The sequence below is a fragment of the Canis lupus genome, chromosome 15 (assembly GCF_011100685.1).
Source record: "Canis lupus familiaris isolate Mischka breed German Shepherd chromosome 15, alternate assembly UU_Cfam_GSD_1.0, whole genome shotgun sequence".
Lineage (NCBI taxonomy): Eukaryota > Metazoa > Chordata > Mammalia > Carnivora > Canidae > Canis > Canis lupus.
Genome location: NC_049236.1, coordinates 8,375,620 through 8,393,877, shown reverse-complemented (window position 1 = coordinate 8,393,877; position 18,258 = coordinate 8,375,620). Strand labels below are relative to the sequence as shown.

At 35.3% G+C, this 18,258-nt stretch overlaps 1 protein-coding gene across 1 annotated transcript in view; it reads right to left on the bottom strand.

Annotated features, from left to right (window-relative positions):
- Nucleotides 1–414: 414 nt before the first annotated feature.
- Nucleotides 415–18,258, bottom strand: part of LOC100856727 (chromosome 22 open reading frame, human C16orf87) — a 28,450-nt gene continuing 10,606 nt past the window's right edge. Inside the window, 2 exon segments of the mRNA NM_001252134.1 lie at nt 415–663; nt 6,781–6,963. Of these exon segments, the coding sequence (NP_001239063.1) occupies nt 545–663; nt 6,781–6,963 (302 nt within the window). The 3' untranslated portion in view covers nt 415–544.

The following is an 18,258-nucleotide window of genomic DNA, read 5'->3' as shown; positions in this document are numbered from 1 at the left end:
AAGACAAAATTTACAGTTTATATTCTTAATTCCCCATTCAATAAAATATCAATTGCCAATTTATTAAAAGTAAATGAACTGTATATATGCAATCTGTTAGTGCTGAAAATCTGAAATATAATATTCTTAAAAGTCACTCTTTCTCAAAGTACTTAAAATATTGCATCTCTGGTGGCAAACCTGAAAACTATCAAGCATTTTATTTCCCTCGTTTTCATTCTTCCACTCCCACCTCTACACCTTTATCCTTTAACAGCCATCCATTGTTTTTTATTTTTTTTTTGTTTTTGGTAAATATATTTACTTATATCCCAAACACAAAACACTGACAATACTCCTTGGTAAACAAGGAAATCCCAGAACAGTCCCAGCCTACAGCTTTGCTACCAAAGTGTGGCACAGGCTAAATGACAGGGGGAAAAAAAAAAAAAAAACAATCAATGGCCCTTATTGATGCAGTCAGCATGCTCCTGAGAGTCCTCAACTGTTTGAGAGTTTGCTGATGTAATCCTGAAGACAGTTGCAACACACTTGCAGACAAGTATCAGAGAATAAGTCTTTGATTGATAATTTTTCTATTTATTTCTGCCAAGGCGACTGAAAACACGAAAGCCTTTTCATCAGAGAGGTTAGCATAGATGTCAATTTCCTTTTCCTGTTTCTCTGTTAAAAGAAAAAGAGAAAGCTAATGTAAATGAGGTAATTAAAAAAAATACATGAAGCTTTCAATTATTTCTTTAGATGATAATAAATATACACAATACTAACAACATACATGAAATGTTATATAGTATCATCCTACTAAAACTAAAATTTTTTCAAAATTACATAAAGGAGTTACTGAAATGCCATGAACTAAATGGAAACTATATATGTGTGTGTGTCTGTGTGTGTATATATATATATACAGTCTATAATATCTACATCATTTCTGTAAGTCTCAAATATTTCTTTCTCTTCACTAGGATGAGTGAGCTCACTGTCTCAAATTTTCTCACCCTAAAGATGGTCCCCTTAACCCCCCTACCAATATGCCTTTATGAATATATTAACTTCTTTACCTTAGCCCTGCTATACAAAATAAGAATAACCAACATTTAATTCTATTTTTTCCCCTCCTGATTACAAATGTAGTCCAAGTTCATGGTAGAAAATTGAAAAGTACAGAAAAACAAAAAAGGATAAAAAAAACACCTATACTATGTTATAAGCCAGCAGAAATCACAATAAATATCTTTGCGCACAATCTGCCAAATTCTTTTTTTTTTCTTGCCAATTTCTTTTTTTTTTGGGAGGGGGTTCTTCTGATTGTACTTTTGTCTGTTTTGTTTTGACTTTTTAATCAAAGTTAAACACATATCTAAGTAGAGTCAAATTGTAATACAGAAGTCCTCCCCGCCACCCAACACCTCTCACTCCCCAAATGCAACTACTTTTTCTCAGTTGTTTCTTGTTTTTACCTAAGCAACATTTTTATGTGATGCTATTTCTTGGTTTTAGGCATTAATTGACCTCCCACCACAGAAAGTTATAATTTTATTGTTTTCTATTTCTTACCCCCTAATATACTCTTCCTATCTCGTCTTCCCATTACGTTATATCACAATTTTGGTGAGATCAATATTCAATGTTTACATTATTCCAACTATGTAAATGATTTCACTTTTCCTGCATTGTTTTTTCCCTGAAGAGATTTTTTTTTCATCTGTTTAGTTTTCATTACTAATTGAACCCAAACTCTCTCCAAGTTGCATAGATCTTCCAGAATGCTTACACATACTAGGTATTATATCTATTTTATCTTCTTGAAATCTCTCCAAGTCTTCTGCTCCAACCTAAAATGGTTGCTTTCTAGACCTGCTACACAATTATCACTGAGATTGCTCTTCAACATCATGCTGGATATAAACATCTTTCTATTGAGTTGAACCCTGTGTCCAGGATCTCAGAATACTTCTTTTTGGTTTACTTCTTCTTTTGATGCCATGTATCTTGCAGTAGTTTCCTGAGAAAGGGAGTATAGGTAGCAAATTTTTTGAGACCCTGAATGTTAGAAAGTGTCTTTAGTCTACCTTCATGCTAACGCATAGTATGATTGACTAAGATTCATGGAGATCCAAGTATGAAGGCAAAAAATTATCTTCCAACTAATGGTGCCACGTTTTTTTAAAAAAAAGCCAATAATTTTTTTCACAGTTATTTTAAAAATTATTGCTAAATTCACATACAGTGTAATACACACATCTTAATGTACAATTGGATGAGTTCTGACAAAATATACATGTGTATAACCCACATCACAATCAAGATACAGGAAATTCCTCATGCTTCTTTCCAGTCAGTACCTCTCCACCTCACCAGCAACTACTGTTCTGATTCTATCACCACAGAGTCATTTGCCTGTTCATGGACTTCATATAAATGGCATCATATAGCATGAACTGTTTTGTGTCTAGCTTCTTTCCTTCAGCATGTTTTTAAAATTCATTGAAGCTGTTCATATATAAGTAGTGTGTTCCTTGGTGGGTAGTATTTCACTGCATTAATTCCAAGTACCACTTTGATTCTTTTCTCGCTCTTTTTCCCCTGAGCCCTTGAAGGAGTTTTCCTTTAATCAAAAAGATAGGATTTGTGATGATATGCTTTGGCATAATCTCTACTTTTAAACATCCACTGGTCTCGGAATTTGGTGGGCCATTTCAATGTGGAAACTCAATGTCCTTCAGGTTTGGAAAATTTTCTTGAATTATTTCATCAATGACATCCTTCTCCTCCATCTTCTCAGTTCTTTTTTTTAGAACATCAATAATTTATAGATGTTGAACCTTAAATTTCTCATTTAAATTTCTTATCTTTCCCATTCTATTTTTTCATCTCTTTTCCCTTTCCCTTTTTTTTTTTTTTTTTTTTTTTTGAGAGAGAGAGAGAGAGAGAGAAAGAAAGAGAAAAGCAGGCTCCCACACTCAATGCAGAGCCCCACATGCGGCTCAATCTCACAACCCTGAGATCATGACCTGAGCTGAAATCAAGAGTTGGATGTGTTTTAACCAACTGAGTCACCCAGGCATCCCTTTCATCTCTTTTTTATTTCTCTACATTCTGGTACAACTGATTCTTTCAATAAACCTGTTAGTGTTTCATTTCTGCAAATCTTTATAAACACACATTTTTTTTTTAGATTTGCATTTTAAAGTTCATTTTCTAGGTACTTTTTTGACAGCTGCTTTTCCATTTAAATATCTTCTTATTCTCGTTTCATGACTATAATATCTTCTCTTGCTAAAAACATTAATGACAGTTTTAAGTTTTTCTTTTTCCTGCAAAAACCTGTTTTATCCAAGTTATTGTTTTTTCCTGTTAATTTGGTCTTAGCCTTTCATAGAGATACTTTCATCTATATATCTGGGTAATTCTTGATAATATGCTCATATTTAAGAATGGGATCCAAAAAGCTGATTAGTTCATATACATCTGTGGAGCTTGACTGTGATCACCAATTTAGGATGATCTGACTGGGCCATTTGTCTGTGAAATCCCTAATGAAAATACCTTTATTTTAGGCCCTTTCTCTTAGGTTTTTTAGATTTCCTAGAGAAGATACTGCTAATCTCCTATCTGGAATGATCCAAACCTAACCACAGAACTCGGTATTTATCAACTCTAATTTTCACATAACCTTCCTGATCTCAGTATAGTAGCCCTGCCCTCAATGACCCCTGGGGTTCCCTAAATCAGAGTTGTCTCATCTTTTTGAAAGGATACATTTGGAAGGAGGGAAAATGAGGTAAACAGCCATTAAAAAACAGACTTCCAAACACTCTCATTTTTAGCCTCATCTTCACTTCTACACCTCCAAATATAATTGACACAAAAATTCCTGATCTTAAGGCAGTTGTATAATAAAAATCTGCTTCTTTTTTAGTTTTCCCCAAAGGGGCTAACAGTTCAGGTTTCATGGGTCTACCAAAGCAGTTACCGCTTTCTAGAATTCTGCTGCTTTTCCCATTCCTTGTTCTTGTGGAATTTGGTCCTTTTTATTTTTATTTTTTTTGAATTTGGTCCTTTAAAAAAAAATCCTTTTACTATAATATTACTAGGATTTGAAGATGATGGAGCTAGGTATTGTTATTCGATCTACCAACATTAACTTGAACTCAACATAAATCTTGTATGTTCATTAATAAGATTTCCAGAATTGCCCACTATATTTTAATCTAAATGTCATTCCTAGTATTTAAAATAATTTAAATCTAGTATTTAAAATAATCATAGTTCTCCCTCATATAAAATGAAAATTTATCTTAACCCAACCAAAAATTTTTAAGTTTAATGGTTTGTTTTTATGATTGTATAAAAATATGCTGCTATCTAGATGTCTAAAAAGCTTTCCTTTCCATTCTTTCTTCTTTCTCTTCTTTTTTAAAATATAGAATACAAAGTCAATTAAAAATGTGTTTTTATACACTCCTTATTTAAGGTAAAGCTTGCTTCAAAGTTTCCAAGTACCTTATGAGCAAGGAATCAATAAAAACTGAATTAAAGCAAACAGCTACTTAACAGTAAAAAGCATATGAAAGAAGTCTAGATATGTAAAAATACAGAAAATTTCAAAAGTTCCTGTTTCTTATCCATATTATATTTAGAGAACATGGTCTGCCTCAAGGGTTGGTAAAATACAGCCCAAGGTCAAATCTGGCCTGCCACCTGTTTTTATAAAGTCTTACTGGAACACAGCCATGCCCATTCATTTACATATTGTCTCTGGCTGCTCTCCAGCTACAATGACAGAGCAGAGTAGCTGCAACAGAAGACTGTATGGCCCACAAAACCTAAAATATTTATTATCTGGCTCTTTATAGAAAAAGTGTGCTGACTTCTTCCCCACCCCGCTCCCATAGCCTACATGAAAAGATTCCAGTTTTACAAAAATTGCCTTGAACATCTTCCTGTTTGTATTAAAAATAAATCAAGAGCATATCTTACTCTAAAAATAGCTTAAAACTTTCTATAATAAGCTGAAAATATCAGACAAAAAATTTATAGCCAACTAGTTTAAGTTATCATGAATAAAAAGTTCAGACCTGCATACACAGATTCCTAGCACAATTATCTAGATTTCATTTCCCCAACTAAAAGACTGTCATTATCTGTTTTCTCATCTCCTCTCACTCACCACCAGAAGCATTCCTTCTCCACTCTTTGGGTTATATTCCCTTTACTTCAACTGAAAAGAATGTTCTGTTTTCTGGGCCAAGCAGTATTTCTCTGTTGTTTGTTTTGTTTTGTTTGTTGATTTTTCTTTGCCTGGTTTCCCTTCTAAAACAGTTTTTAGTTTCTTTGCCTGGTTTCCCTTCTAATCATCCCATGTTAAAAAACACATTTAAGTTTAGAAAAAAATTTAAACTCTCTGGAAGAGCAGCATAAGAGAAGGAGAAAGAAAATGCAGTAAAATTATCCAAGGAATTAAGGCGTATCTAAGTATTCTTCAAAGAAAACAGTCAAATACGATATAAGCCTTATTCCTTTATCCATACAATACTAAGAAGCCATTAACTCTGAAAAAGCTAAGGACAGCTATACCAGTGAAGTTATTTTCCCTAACAGTCATAATTTTATTCAAATAAAAGCATACAAGGCAGAGAGAAATGGTAAACAGATAAAAAAAAGTTCTCAATGTCTAAAATAGGAGAAATTTATACTTATGCTTGATTATTTAAAACTGAATGCCTGAAAAAGCAAAGCATAACCCGCCAACAAGAAACCATAAATGCATTTCACTGAAGATGAAATTATTTTGATAGAGGTTTTTAAGTAATTATAAAGAGCAACTATCACTTTTCCATTAATTACAGGCTTGGAAGTCTCGATTTCAAAAGATATTCATTCATGGCCATAAAGGGGTTCATTATCCTAGTCTAGTCTCCCTACTCTTGTATCATCTTTGAAATCTTCCATGATAAAAGGTTTTTTAGAAGATGTATAAAAAGAGAAGCTGAAGTTTTAGTTAATGGTTAAAAACAGGGATCCCTGGGTGGCGCAGCGGTTTGGCGCCTGCCTTTGGCCCAGGGCGCGGTCCTGGAGACCCGGGATCGAATCCCGCGTCGGGCTCCCGGTGCATGGAGCCTGCTTCTCCTTCTGCCTGTGTCTCTGCCTCTCTCTCTCTCTCTCTCTCTCTCTGTGTGACTATCATAAATAAATAAAAATTTAAAAAAAAAAAAATGGTTAAAAACAAGTTTTGGCAGACATACTACTTATCAGAAGAAAGGAGAAAATCTGTAAGGAGAAATACAAATATATTTTGGACCAAGAAAAATTTACATAAAAAACTGCCTCAAAGTAAGGAAGACACATCAGCAATTTAAAAATTCATACTGAAGAATACTTTCAATAGTAAATTTTTAAAATTCATAGTGCAACAGTTTGAAATAAGTCTAACAAAACTCAGATTTATCTTTAAAAACAAAAAACAACCATTTTAACAGGCTTCTCTATAATACAAATTATTATATCTGAACTCTAATATCAGTTTATAGCAAGGTGAATTTTACCTAATTTGAGCCGTTAGCTTTAGAATTCAATTCTGTGTTTTTTTTTGTTGTTGTTGTTTTTGATTTTAAAACAAGCATCTACCCTGGAGGAAATGTTTTCAAACTAAAATTATGAGTTGTGATTTTAAGTCCAAGAGCTCAATGCCTACCAAACACTTTCTTCACTACTACCTAATTAAAGTCTAGAAAAATTTAATACTTGAAAAACAAAACTGCTTGGATTTATTCATACCTCTTTCTTCCTCATGTTTTTTGGCAGATGCAGTTTTAGGTCTTCCTCTTCCTCGTCTGATATGATCTGAATGGCTGTTACTTCGAGACCTCTTTCTGTTTTCTAAATCCTTATTTACTGTAGAATTTATCTTCTCTCGCCTAACTCTCTCTGTTCGCCTCCTCTTGGCCTCATGCTTGTTCTCTGTATGGATGAATAAAAGTGATATATTTTAGGGCTTAGCAAGAACTGTTTGCCCAAGTTCTCATTGTCTTCTTTTTCTTTCTAAATAGCACTAGAGTTTGCTGCCTGGCATATTTTATAAAACTACAACCGTAACATCCTTGTTCCTCACACCCACACAGGAAAAAAAGAAATTCAACAGAATTCAGATCCACATTAACTCAGGAGGTAGGAAGATTTGTAACAGAAGACCAGTTTCTTTATTTGGCACCTTTAATTTCAGCCCCTACACGTTCACACAATTTCACAGCAATCTTTCTGCCTTTTTCCTTCTCTGCTTCCAAGCTAAAAATGGTAAAGTATTAGCAAAGGAAAAAAAAAAATTCCATTCCTTTTTGCCCCCTACTCAAAATACAGACTGAAATACGTCAAATATACGGAAGCTGACTTTAAACTGACTTTAGCCATAATACATTAAGGTTACCAATAAAAAGCAAACAGAAAGCATCCACAGAAAATATAAAAACACTAGGGAAGTAATAAGTAGTTTGCACTTTAGCCACAGATGAGGTCATTTCTGACATTCTCCAAGCATGCAGATCTCTAAATGAACAGCAAAAGGGGGAACTTTACTCAATATGGTGATTTAATTAATGCAATAAGCCATCCTTCTACTCCAAACAATTCAAAATGCTGGAGAAGGCCAAAAAAAAAAACAAAAAACAAAAAACAAACTTGCTTTAATATATACCTGAACTCAAAAGCAACAAAGAGAATTCCCCAAATGCCTAAAACCACAATGATAAAGGGCCAAAACATATAAAATTCATATCCCAAGAAGAGACCAATTTAAAAAACTTATAAGTATGCTTAATAAGTTAGTGTAAAACTAAAAACAAACAAACAACTGTTTAAGTAAAATGGTAATGGTTATTTCCAAACATCATACCCCCAGAGAAGTAGTTAAATCTAATCTCAGACATATACCTGATGATACAAGAACACTTAAGTATTCAAGATTGCAGGGAAGTTATCAAAGACAACCAGGGTCTTGTTAAAGGACTCAAGGGGTAACTTGAAAAGGCTCCCACTGACCAACGTAGGACAATTTGGGCATCAATACAAACAGTAACTGTAATAACAAACTGGAACATCAAATATACTTAAAACTACAACTACGTGACACTAAATTTTAAAAATACAAGCAAAAACTAAGGAACCCCCTATTTTGAAAACTTAAATAGAATAGAAAGAACAAAGCATTTTTCCTGCCTTTTCTATTCCAATTGTACTAATTCACTCGGTAACCGAAGTATAGATAAAGAGAGGTTTGTCATTTAAGAATTACTGTGGCTAAAAAAAGAAGAATGATAAAATTAAAGTATTACAACTTTCTTTCTTTTTTAAAAAAGATTTTACTTATTTATTTGAGAGACAGAGAGCACGAGTGGGGGAGCAGGGCAGAGGGAAAGGGAGAAGCAGACTCCTTGCTGAGCAGGGAGTCTGACCTGGGCTTGATCCCAGGACCCCAGGATCATGACCTGGGCCGAAGGTAGATGCTTAACCGACTGAGCCACCCAGGCGCCCCTATACTTTTCTTTACTTACATTGTCTTTGCAAAATTTTGGTATTAGAATATTAGCTTCATAAAACAAATTTGGAAGTGTTCCTTCCCTTCATTAGCTTGCATTAATTCTTTAAAGGTTTGGTAGATTTTTCTAGTGAAACCATCTGGAGAAACCTGGAGATTTCTTTTTTGGCTTTTTAAAATTATGAATTCAATTTCCTTGATAGTTGTAGTGCTGTTCAATGACCTATTTCATATTAGGTCAGTTAACAGATATAGTCATAGAGCCTTTGTGACTGGACACCTCATTGGTCCTGAAGGGCTTTCCTGTTTGGTGGCAGTGGCAGCAAGTGGCTCCTGGTGCACCAGGTATCACCATTTTCAACAAAAATGAACTAAAGGATATAAGTGCTAAACATAAATAGCTGTTAACATTACAAAAACAGAGACAAGCAGATTTTATATGCCACCTGACAATACCTACCTGTTAGGTAGTCTTACCAGGAAAATTAAATCCTATCAAACTTTTGAATCCAAATGACAATTTACAGGAAAAATAAAAGTCACTAGAGGAGTGCATTATCCTACATTCCTACACCATGAAAAACCAAATAGGACATCCAGATGTACACGTGATAGCTTCTTTAACACAATTTGCAAGGAAAAAAAAAAAGAAAGAAAACAATAGGTAAAAGAGAGCTAAAAAAGATATTGCCCATATGTACTGTGAAGACCTTAAAACTTAAAAAAAAAGTTTTTATGAGAAACCTGAAAATTTCAGCACCAGTTGGGTATTTTTTTTTTTTAAAGATTTTATTTACTTACTTGACAGAGCGAGCGAGCACAAACATGGGGAGCAGTAAGAAGGAGAAACAGCCAGGGGGAGAGGGAGAAGCAGGCTTCCCACTGAGCAGAGAGCCCAATGCAGTGCTCATTCCCAGGACCCTGGGATCATGACTTGACCAGAAGGCAGACGCTTAACTGAGCCACTCAGGCACCCCACCATTTGGGTATTTAATATTAAGGAATTATTAATTTTAATTGTGCTTATATTTTTAATCGGCTGTCTTTCAGAAACATACATAACTGAAATTACATGAGATTTGCTTAAAAAAATATGCAAGGGAAGGAAATAGACATGGGCGTGAATGGGGCCAGGCTTGGCCATTTTCCTTCTACTCTTGTGTATGCTTAGAATTTCTCAAAAAAAGAAAAGGTTTAAAGGAATAGGTAAAGCTTTTTATAGTATGCCTTTTAAAGTTCAACAATGAATTTAAGTTTGTTCCTCCAGCTACCCACCCATCTCTGCAAACTTCTATTAGCCAAACTTCTCAAAAAAGAGCTCTCTGTACTTTCTGCCTTCAGTTTCTACCTCCCATTCACTAATCAATCCACTTCAATATAGCTGCCCACTCAATGAATGAAACTGATCAAGAAGGACAAAAATTTGTTATCAAATCTAACAGCACCTCCCTTTAATCACCTAAATACCAGCTCTCAAAAGTCCAACAAAGAGGACTACTCTTTTTCTTAACATATTCTTCACTTGATTTTTCAGGCTTTCAGGTTTCCCATCTTACCGTCATTCCTCTCTAGCTCCTTTGCTGTCTTCTCTCAAGTACTTTCTCATCTTTAATATTAAAGCCCTAGGACTCTGACCTGAGCTCTCTTCTCTGAGAGATAATCCATAGACCTAAAACATTACACTCTGTTGTTTATGATGGTTCCAAATTTTATACTTTCAACTAGGACCTCTTCCCAAAGCTCCAGACTGCCTGACAGTTTCACTCTAATTTCTTACAAGTATTTCAAATGTACTAAAAAATTACTCTTGATGTTCCCTCTCGCAAAGCTTCACTGCACCACCCGTTTGCAAAAGCCAAATGATTTGTAGTTATCTGTGACTCAGGCTGCTGCTTCTTCTATCATCACAAACATCCACAGGTACTCCTTGCAAAATATATCCGTAATTTCTTCATCTCTCTACCTCTACGGGCAACATCCAAACTGAATATATTTCCTTCAGAGCTGCCAAAATTATCTTTCAAAAAATTCATTTGTATAGCTTCCTTTCTAAAATCTTTCATTAGCTTTTTATTATATTTAAAAATAAAGTCGAATTTCCTAACCAAAGACTACAGTGCCTATAAGATCTGAATTTGCCTTTCTCCAATCTTCTCTCATACTACAACACTTTGTTCACTACGCCCCAGACATGCCTTCCTTTCAATAAACCAAGTTCCTTCCTCAAGTGTCTGCATTTGTTAATCCTTCTGCCTAGAGCTCTCATCCCAAAACTCTGAATGAGACTACTTATTTACTTAAAATGTTTATAGTTTACCCACCTCTGAGTCTCACAGCCCAAATTTCTTTTTATATTCTACCTTTATAATCTGTTATTTACTTATATGCTCAATCCTCCATTAGAATATAAACTCTGAAAATTGGGATGCCTCTGTCTCACAGAATCTAGAATATTACCTACACATATTAAGTGGTACTGAATAAATAAAATCAGACTGAGCACATGCATCTGCTTCCTCCTTTCTGGAAAATCCCACTGAAATGAGAATAAACATAGGTAAAAGGTAAAGAGAAAAAGGAAAGTAAATCTCTCGTGATGGAAACAAAGAAAGGATGCTATCAATCATCCAGAATTTCAGCAAACCAGCAAGCTCACAGGTTCTGATTAAGAAACCAGAATAGGAAAAAAATAAAGAAAGAAAGAAAGAAAGAAAGAAAGAAAGAAAGAAAGAAAGAAAGAAAGAAAGAAAAGAAAAGAAAAGAAAAGAAAAGAAAAGAAAAGAAACCAGAAGAGGGGGCACCAGGGTGGCTCTGTTAGTGGAGCCTCCAACTCTTGATTGCAGCACAGGTCATGGTTTCAGGGTTGTGGGACTCAGTCCAGTGTCAGGATCCAGGCTCAGCAGGGAGTCAGCTTGAGATTCTCTCTCTCTGCCCCTCTCCCTGCTCATACTCTTTCTCTAAAATAAATCTAAAGAGAAGAAGGAGAAGAAGAAAAAGAAGAGAAGAAGAAGAAAAAACAACTAGAAATAGAAGACACTACAATCCAAAACATAAACAAAATATGGCTCCTATCGAAGGGATAGCTGTTCTTTGTGAAAATACTTCAGAACAGGACAAAAACTACAGTAAGGGAGGGCAGGCCACAGAGTGATCATCAGAATATCTACAGAACTACAGCAGAACAACTGACATAAGGAAGTGAAACTCTCAGGAACCAAGTAATGTTCAAAGGAACTATGAACCTTCAAAACATAGAAGATACAAACAAATAAATGGCAGCTCCTCATAAAAATGAAATCCTATTAGGAATTTCACATTTTCTCCCAGGATGAAGGTATCCCAATTTTGGCAATCATGGAATTCAACACTGCCTCCCAGCACATGTAATTTACACCCAAAAGCCTGCCAATAAGCTCTATGGTCAAAATAGACCCTTAAAACAGTGTAGGATGGTAATGCAAGTTATCTACACTGATAAATCAAATCCTTCATTTATAAATATCAATAGGCAATTAAGGATTACCAGCAATTTAAGGAAAATAAAAAGTATAACAGAGAAGGAAGAAGATAAAACAGAAAAAGGCAGTTCATGGGCAGCCCCGGTGGTGCAGCGGTTTGGCGCCGCCTGCAGCCCGGGGTGTGATCCTGGAGACCCTGGATCGAGTCCCACGTCGGGCTCTCTGCATGGAGCCTGCTTCTCCCTCTGCCTGTGTCTCTGCCTCTCATTCTCTCTCTGTGTCTCTATAAATAAATAAATAAATAAAATCTTAAAAAAAAAAAAAAAAAGAAAAAGGCAGTTCAAGAAACAAGAAAAAAACAGCGGTGCCTCAGTGGCTCAGTCAGTTTAGTATATGACTCTTGGTTTTAACTCAGGTCATAATCTCAGGGTCGTGGGATCCAGCCCCATGTTGAGCTCGGTGCTCAGTGAGGAGTCTGCTTGTCTGTCTTCCTCTGCTCCCGACCCCCTCAAATAATTAAATAAATCTAAAAAAAAAAAAAAAAAAGAACCAAGAAAAAATAATCTTAAAACATTCTAATGTATACCTTCAGAGAGCTCTGATTAGACTTTATGTCATTAAGATTCTTTTGCAAAAACAGAAAGCTCAATCCTAAAATTCATATAGACTCCAAGCAATCTGAAATAGCGAAAGAATCCTGAAAAACAATGTCAGAAGTTGCACATTTCCTGATTTCAAAACTCACTACAAAACTACAATAATCAAATAAGTGTGGTACTGACAGATATATAGACCAACAGAATAGAGAGCCCAGAAATAAATCCTTGAATCTATGGTCAAATGATTTTCAAAAACAGTGCCAAGATGATTCAAGGAGAAAAAGATAATATTTTCAACAAGTTGTATTGGGAAAACTGGATATCCATATACAAAAAACAAAAACGAAAACAAAAACAAAAACAAAACAAAAAACCAACAAAAAAAAGTAGCTGGACCCTTATTTTATACCTTATATGAAAATTAATTCAAAATGGATCGAAGACCTAAATATTACAGCTAAAATTATAAAATGCTTAGAACAAAAAGGAGAGAAAAACTTCCTAACATTGGACTTAGCAATGATTTCTTGGATATCACAATGAAAGTATAGGAAACAAAAGAAAAAATTGACAACCTGGATTTTATTTTTATTTCTTTTAAAGATTTTTATTTATTTATTCATGAGAGACAGAGAGAGAGAGAGAGGCAGAGACACAGGCAGAGGGAGAAGCAGGCTCCGTGCAGGGATCCTGACGTGGGGACTCGATCCCTGGTCTCCAGGATCACGCCCCAAGCAGAAGGCAGTGCTAAACCCCTGAGCCACCAGGGCTGCCCAGCAACTCGGATTTTAACAAAAAAAAAAAACTTTTGTGCACCAAAGGACAGTATCAACAGAATAAAAAAGGCAATTCATGGAATGGGATAAAATATTTGTAAACATTTATCAGATAAGGGATTAATATCCAGAACAAAAAGAACTTCTAAGAACTGAGTAAAAACTCAATTCAAAAATGAGCAAAGAACTTGAATAGACATTTCGCCAAAGATGACAGGCAAATGAAAAGATATTCAACATCACTAATCACTAGAGAAATACAAATCAAAACCACAAGTTAGCACTTCATACTGATTAGAATGGCTCTTATCAAAAGCACATAAAGTAAGTGTTGATGAGGATGTGGAGAAATTGGAAACTCTGGGTATTGCTGCTGCTAACATAAAATGGTGCAGCTGCTTTGGAAAACGATATGGCATTACCATATCATAGATATACCATATGATCCAGCAATTCTACTTCTGGGCATATATATAATAGAAATGAAAGCAGGAAATCAAATAGATATTTGAACAACTATGTTCATAGCTGTATTAGTCACAAAAGCAAAAAGGTGAAAGCCAATTCAAGTGCATGAGTAAACAAAATGTGGCATGTGCATAAGGTGAAATATTAGAGAGGAAATTCTGACACATGCTATAACATGGATGAAGTCTAAAAACATTATGTTAAGTGAAACAAGCCAGACACAAAAAGATAAATATAGTGTGATTCTAAATAGGCAGTAACTACACTAGTCTTTCACAGGTACAGAAAGAACAGAGGTTGCCTTGGGGCAGTGGGGAAGGGGAATGGAGAATTATTGTTCAATGGGTACAGCGTTTCAGTTTGGGAAGATGGAAAACCGTCCTGGTGGTTAATTAATAGTGGTAATGGTTTTGAGTACACAACATGAATGTACTTAACACCACTGAAGTGTACATTTAAGATGATTAAAATACTGATTTTATGTTATGTATAATTTACCACAATAAAAAATATAAAAAAGAGTAAGAGTCAATGATAAAGAAGAAATTAGAAAACAGAATGAACTGCTCAAAATTAAAGTGCAGGAGACAAGCTAAATAATGGACACATCTGAAAGACAGATTTATAGCTCTAAAAGAGAAATCAATGAAATTTCCTGGAACACCAAAAAAACAGAGAATAGGTGACAGGAAGTGAAGAGAAATGAAGGAAAGATCCAAGAAATCTAATACTCATCCATGACATAATTACTAATTATCTACCCAGTATTCATTCTCCCCCCTCTTAAAAGCACAGAATGTTCTGATCAAGAGGGCAATGGGCCCAGCTGAAATATATACATTCAAAGACTCTCCTGCAGATGATGCGGCCATGGAATTTTGTTCTGGCCAATAAGTAAGTGGAATTGGGTAAGGCTTCCAGAACGATTTTTTGTTTAAAGGGGCAATCACAGCTGGCGTGTCCCTTTGTCCCTCTGTCCTTCCCTCTTCTTCCTACTTGGAATGCTTATGGAGTACCTGGAGGTACAATAGCTACCTTGTAACAATGAGGATGAAAGCTACATCTCAGAACAAAAGAAAAAAGAACCCAGGTCTTTGATGGTATCATTGAATCACTAGTCCTGTAGAGCCAACTTCATCTTTCTTCACTAAACAGTGAAAAAAACCCCACCGCAGTGTCAGTCTCAGTAGACAGTAATCCTGATATATCATCCAACAAGTATGCAATATACCAGGAAGAAGAGAAAAGAAAATGGGGTAAAAAAAAAAAATCATAGGTAAAAACAGCTCTACACTGAAGATCTGAGCCCTCAGATGGAAAGGAAAAATGATAATGACATTCAAATGTGAGTACAGGGGCTCCTGGGTGGCTCAGTCAGTTAAGCTCGGATCATGATCTCAGGGTTGTGAGATCCAGCCCCACAATGGGCTCCATGCTCAGCTCAGAGTCTGTTTGGGATTACTTCTCTCTTCCAACCCCTCTGTCCCTCCCATTACTTGCATGAGTGCACACACACTCTCTAAAATAAGTAAATAAATGTGAGTACAAAGTAAAGGCCTTCCACAATTGAAAACAGGAAATGTACCAACAGATATTTCTATGAAAAATTTTTTTTCAGGTCTGAAACAACTTTCTGGAAAATTTATTTCAAAAACAAAAACATACAAGTTAAAAACAAAATGGCACACAAGAAAAATAGGCTTATCCTAAGAGTACAAAGGAAAGAAATCTTAGTATGACAGCTATGCAGCAGACCTAAAATCAATCAGTCTTAATTAGAAGAAATCAGAAGATTCTACAAAAAAAGTCTTAAAAATGAATATAGTCATCATTATATAAACTATATGATTAAGAACCCAAATGTACAGGCACAGAGGTAAATATAGGTATGCATTTTTCCACCAAAGACAAAATAAAAACTTAAAGCCATGTCCTATACATGAATGTACAGCAATTTTAAGTGATTAGCACATAAGAAACAATGTTTTCTGAAATAACAAAACCAATGTCACTGTCAAGTAATTAAGAATTGAGGATCACTAACTACTGAATTAGTAACATTCAATCACTGGGTTTATAAAGGTACTAGCAATTGGCAATAATCATTTCACTTTTTTTTTTAAACAGGGTTTTTTTTTTTTTTTTTTTAAGATTTTATGTATTTATTCATGAGAGACACAGAGAGAGGAAGAGACCCAGGCAGAGGGAGAAGCAGGCTCCATGTGGGGAGCCCAATGTGGGACTTGATCCTGGGACCCCAGGATCACAACCTGTCAACCAAAGGCAGACGTTTAACCACTGAGCTGCACATCGGGCTTCCTGCATGGAACCTGCTTCTCCCTCTGCCTGTGTGTCTGCCTCTCTCTCTGTGTCTCTTATGAATAAATAAAATCTTAAAAAAAAAATTGCTCAAATTGAGTTTAAGGCTTAATTTTTTTCCTTTTTTAAAAAAGACTTTATTTCAGCACACCTGAGAAAGAGAGAGAGAGAGAGAGAGAAAGCATGAGCATGGGGGAGAGGGACAAGCAGGCTCCCTGCTGAGCCAGAAGCCCAATGTGAGGCTTGATCTCAGTACCTGGGATCATGACCTGGGCCTAAGGCAGACATATAACCGACTGAGCCACCCAGGGGCCCCTGAAAGACTTAATTTCAAGGTTATTTTTTAAACTCTAAAGCAATCACTGAATTTAGAAATAAGGTCCTACATGAACAAGATGGTTAATTTCTAAAAATTTATCTCCATTTAACACTGGCCCCCCAAAAAGAGTAAAAGAAACACATACCTAACAAATTAGGACATTAGTTAGAAAGGTTGTCAAAGAATTATTAATTGCCCTAAGATTCTATGGACTCATACAAAGCACTGAGCATTTCTTAATACAGATTTATTTATAACACTCATCTCTTCCCCTCATCAACATGAAAAAACTTGTAAAAATCCTTTAATTTCCATAATAAATTTTTTAATGTATTTTCAGCTAGATAAATTTTTTTTTTTAAGATTTTATTTATTCACGATAGACATAGAGAGAGAGGCAGAGACACAGGCAGAGGGAGAAGCACGCTCCATGCAGGGAGCCCAATGCGGGACTCAATCCTGGGACTCCAGGATCGCGCCCTGGGCCAAAGGCGGGTGCCAAACCACTGAGCCACCCAGGGATCCCCTAGATAAAATTCTATACAAGTCTAGTGTCCTCCCTCCCTCCCTATTTCTACTGTGTTAGGAAGATATACAGATTAGTATATTTGAAAAAATGTGAGTTTTGAGCAATTCAAGCTTAGGTAAATCTGACTTGACAGATTATTTTCCTCCTACGTGTCACAAAGTTACAAAAGAAATTTCAACCCACTGAAATTTAAAATTATCTTTTATAGCTTTGATTTCACTTTTAAAATAAGTGCAACTTGAACTTCACAGATGGCTCTTTCTTGTTTTAAATGTTTAATTATGTAAGTAAAAGTCTTCCTTAATTCCTCCCTTGTTATTCAGTGATCTATCCATTTACGTATCACATGTAGAAATCACTTTGTGGGGTCTAAAAAGCAAATGAAAAATTGAACCATGATACAGTAATTCTACTGCTGGATATTTATCCAAAGAAAACAAAAATACTAACTTGAAAAGATATGTGCACCCTCATGCTCACTGCAGCATTATTTACAACAGCCAAGATATGGAACCAACCTAAGTGTCCACTGATGGATGAACGGATGAAGATAATGTGGAATTTTATTCAGCTGTAATACAGAATGAAATCTTGCCATTTTTGACAACTTGGATGGACCTTGAGGGCACTATGCTAAGTGATATATCAGAGAGAGAACGGTAAATACCGTATGATCTCACCTATATGCAGAATCTTAAAAAACAAATCTGAGCTTGTAAGTAACAGACAGATTGGTGGTTGCCAGAGGTGAGAGTTGGGGGGCTAGGGGGTCCAAAAGTACAAACTTCTCTAAGTTTCTATACTACAAATAAGTCATGATGGTGTAACATAAGCATGGTGACTATAGTTAATAATACTGTATTGTATATTTGAAAGTTGTTAAGAGTAAATTTTAAAAGTTCTCATTACAAGAAAAAAATTTTTGTACAAAAAACGAGTTCATGCAAGTATTGTTTTATACTTTTTCCCTATATTAACTTTGTTTTAGAGATTTTTCCAAGTCAGTACATACAATCTAATTAGCACATACTGTTGTTCCCTAAAAGATGTACCCCACTTAACCATTCCGCTACTGATGATATTTGGGCTAAAACTTTCTATTATAAACAGTGTTGCTTATAAATCCTAATATATATCTCATTGTGTATTAAAAACAACTGTATCTTCAGGATACATACCCACTGATAAAAATGTCTAGATCCTAAGTCATGTGCATTTAAAACTTGTTAACAACTATAGTCAGACTATCCTACCAAA